General features: G+C 43.5%; 1 protein-coding gene across 1 annotated transcript in view; it reads right to left on the reverse strand.

Annotated features, from left to right (window-relative positions):
* Positions 1-2,615, reverse strand: part of LOC101851529 — a 35,082-nt gene that overhangs the window by 15,056 nt on the left and 17,411 nt on the right. Inside the window, exons 4-5 of the mRNA XM_013087629.2 lie at positions 2,396-2,495; positions 841-1,008 (exon numbers count right to left, since the gene is read on the reverse strand). Of these exons, the coding sequence (XP_012943083.1) occupies positions 841-1,008; positions 2,396-2,495 (268 nt within the window). The remainder of the gene's footprint in view (positions 1-840; positions 1,009-2,395; positions 2,496-2,615) is intronic.

Raw genomic sequence — 2,615 nt, forward strand, 5'->3', positions numbered from 1 at the left:
CACATACACACACACACACAAACACACACACACATACACACACACACACACACATACACACACACACACACACACAAACACACGTTGTCTAGGATGGCGAAGAAAACCCTTCCCCAAAATAAACGAAATTGTGTCAATAATTTTAATGGTTACAAATAACATGACAGCAAGGAGGCTCAGTTAGAGTGCGTGTCCCCTGGAACAGACACCAACCGACCCGATTCCGTCCGTCCCTCGGAAAGCTAGTAGATGAAATGGAGCAAAAGTTGTTTTTTTTCTTCTAAAAAATCAATGAAGGTTCCGTTTGGCTGTGTCAACAGACACGACACGACACGCCCCGACAAAAGATGTGTCGGATGGAAAGCTGCTTGCTGCATTTTAACCGGGCGCGCAGTGACTCATCAGCCATAGGTCCCTCCGGAGCTAAAAAAAAAAACCCCATTAGTTTTGAATTCGGAATAAAATTCTAATGTTCTATTCGTAATCAGCGCCTCAAAATTAGCAAAGCGATTTAAAATGCATATTAATAATTTTGCCAGTTTCCTTTAAAATCCATTCTTTTCTTTTTCCCGCTTTGGATACATGTGACCTCCTGACTATTTATAGTCCCCTACCGAGAACACAGCCCGCCACGACAACGGTATAGCAGCGTACACATCCAGGGAATAAGTAGGCCAACAGACTAGACACTAGACGTGTCTTTTCCGAACTGTGTGGACACACAAGACGGAAACGACCAGACCGGTTGTTTTTTTTCCTCCCGGCAAAAAATCGGGCTGTGTCTGTCCCAGTGGACAAGTAACCATAATAGACTGCGCGCAGACTGGTTTTACACTGTACCTTGTTGAGGGAGCCATAGGCCACTGAACCGTCAACAAACTGAGAGTAGACGGGCTGCTCGTCACAGCTTGTGGGTTTACTAAACCACCAGATCTCTCCATCTAGCTCCAAGTCCTGCTTGCCGATCTCTCGGTTCCAGCTAGCGGTGGTATAGTTCAGACGGTTCACCTGTGATGGATTGGGGGGGGGGGGGTCGTGGGGTGAGGTTTAGAATTAGTCCTAGTTTTTGTTGTAGTTTTAGTTCTGGTTAGGTTCTAGTTTTAGTACGAGTATTACGAACTTCCAATACAAATAGGTGATACAATTAAATGCCAAAGATTATAAGTGTTATTAAAGAGTAACATACATAGCAAAGAAGGAAGAGAGGTAAGGGTGATATCAGTTGATAAGTAAATGAAGCAGACCACGCCAGAGAACCCATCAATCATCCACGTGGGGGAGGGGGATAAGATGTGGTAAGGTATAGACTAGTGTGGTATGGATTCAACGTCTTTTTTGACATTGTGATAAGTTTAGAGGCAGGACCTCCCAACTTAAAGGACATCTCCCATAGGACCGAGCCAAGTCAACAGACAGCCTTTAAAAGGTCTCAATAAATCAGTGCATGATGCCTAAATGGGATTCGTGCCTCGGTTATTTGATGCTTAGATTGGTGTGAGAAGGATGCTACTACTGTCATCAAGGCGACCAACCATTTCCACTGAAGCTTCACCTGTGTTTATGTGAGTGTGTCTGGCACGCTCGTGTTTTTGTTTGTATGCGTGTGTGTGATGTGTGTGTATGTGTATGTGTGTGTATGTGTGTGGGTGTGTGATGTGTCTGTGTGTGTGTCTGTATGTTGAGCAGACGGAGTTAGAGAGCCTATACAGTGGGGTAATATATGCATAAGCATCTCTGCCTTGAATGCGTAAAACGCTTAGTCTCCAATTTCTATGATTACTGCGACCGAACTGTGAGTGTAACAGTTTTTTAGCCAGACACAACGATGCTGAATATAATTTGCCACAAAGAAGTAATTACAAAATAGTGTTAGCCATAGATTTGAAAGGATATGTAGTGCACAAGACTATTCACTGGCTTTATAAGCTTTAATTTCAATACAGGTTATGGCTCGTCTTCACCTCCATCTACGCTGACGGGTAATAGATAGACCAGTGTACTCTTACAAATCATCTGAAAAAGAAACACCAAAGAGAAACGTCTATAAAAGGTTTTTCGCTGTTCCATTTTTCTCTCTTTTTTTTCTCTCTTTTTTTTCTTCCTTTTTTGTTTCAGTTAACACTGGGCCAAGGTCTCAATCTTCGAGATTTTTCTCACACGTTTGTGTCAGTGGTGAACTCACTAGTCGCATTGCCTTTCGTGTGAAAGATACAATTGGTTCTTGGTAGGGAAACTGTTTACTTGAGCAGTTCACCTAATACAGCTCAGAAATCAAGACCTATGCGAGCTGGGCTGTAAAGGATAAAAAATTGTTCCTAATTTTATTTCTAAATGTTTTGCTTATGACAGGGAAGAAGGATGGGTAGAATATATCATTCTTACGAAAATATCTCACCTCTCCATTAGTACAGACTAGCGTGGGCAGCCAGTCGGCGTCTGTGTCTATGTGGGTGCCATTGTCGGAAAGGATCCAGGAAGCACCGCCACACACGTGCCTGGACAGAGAGGACAAAGGTCAGGAAAGTACAAGAAAACAGTACGATGTACATGTTAGGGCATCTAGGCAGAGGGTATCAAACTCAGTCGCTCGAAGGGGCTCGAGGGTTGAGGGGGGG

This window comes from Aplysia californica, unplaced genomic scaffold, assembly GCF_000002075.1.
Source record: "Aplysia californica isolate F4 #8 unplaced genomic scaffold, AplCal3.0 scaffold00612, whole genome shotgun sequence".
Classification (NCBI taxonomy): Eukaryota; Metazoa; Mollusca; class Gastropoda; order Aplysiida; family Aplysiidae; genus Aplysia; species Aplysia californica.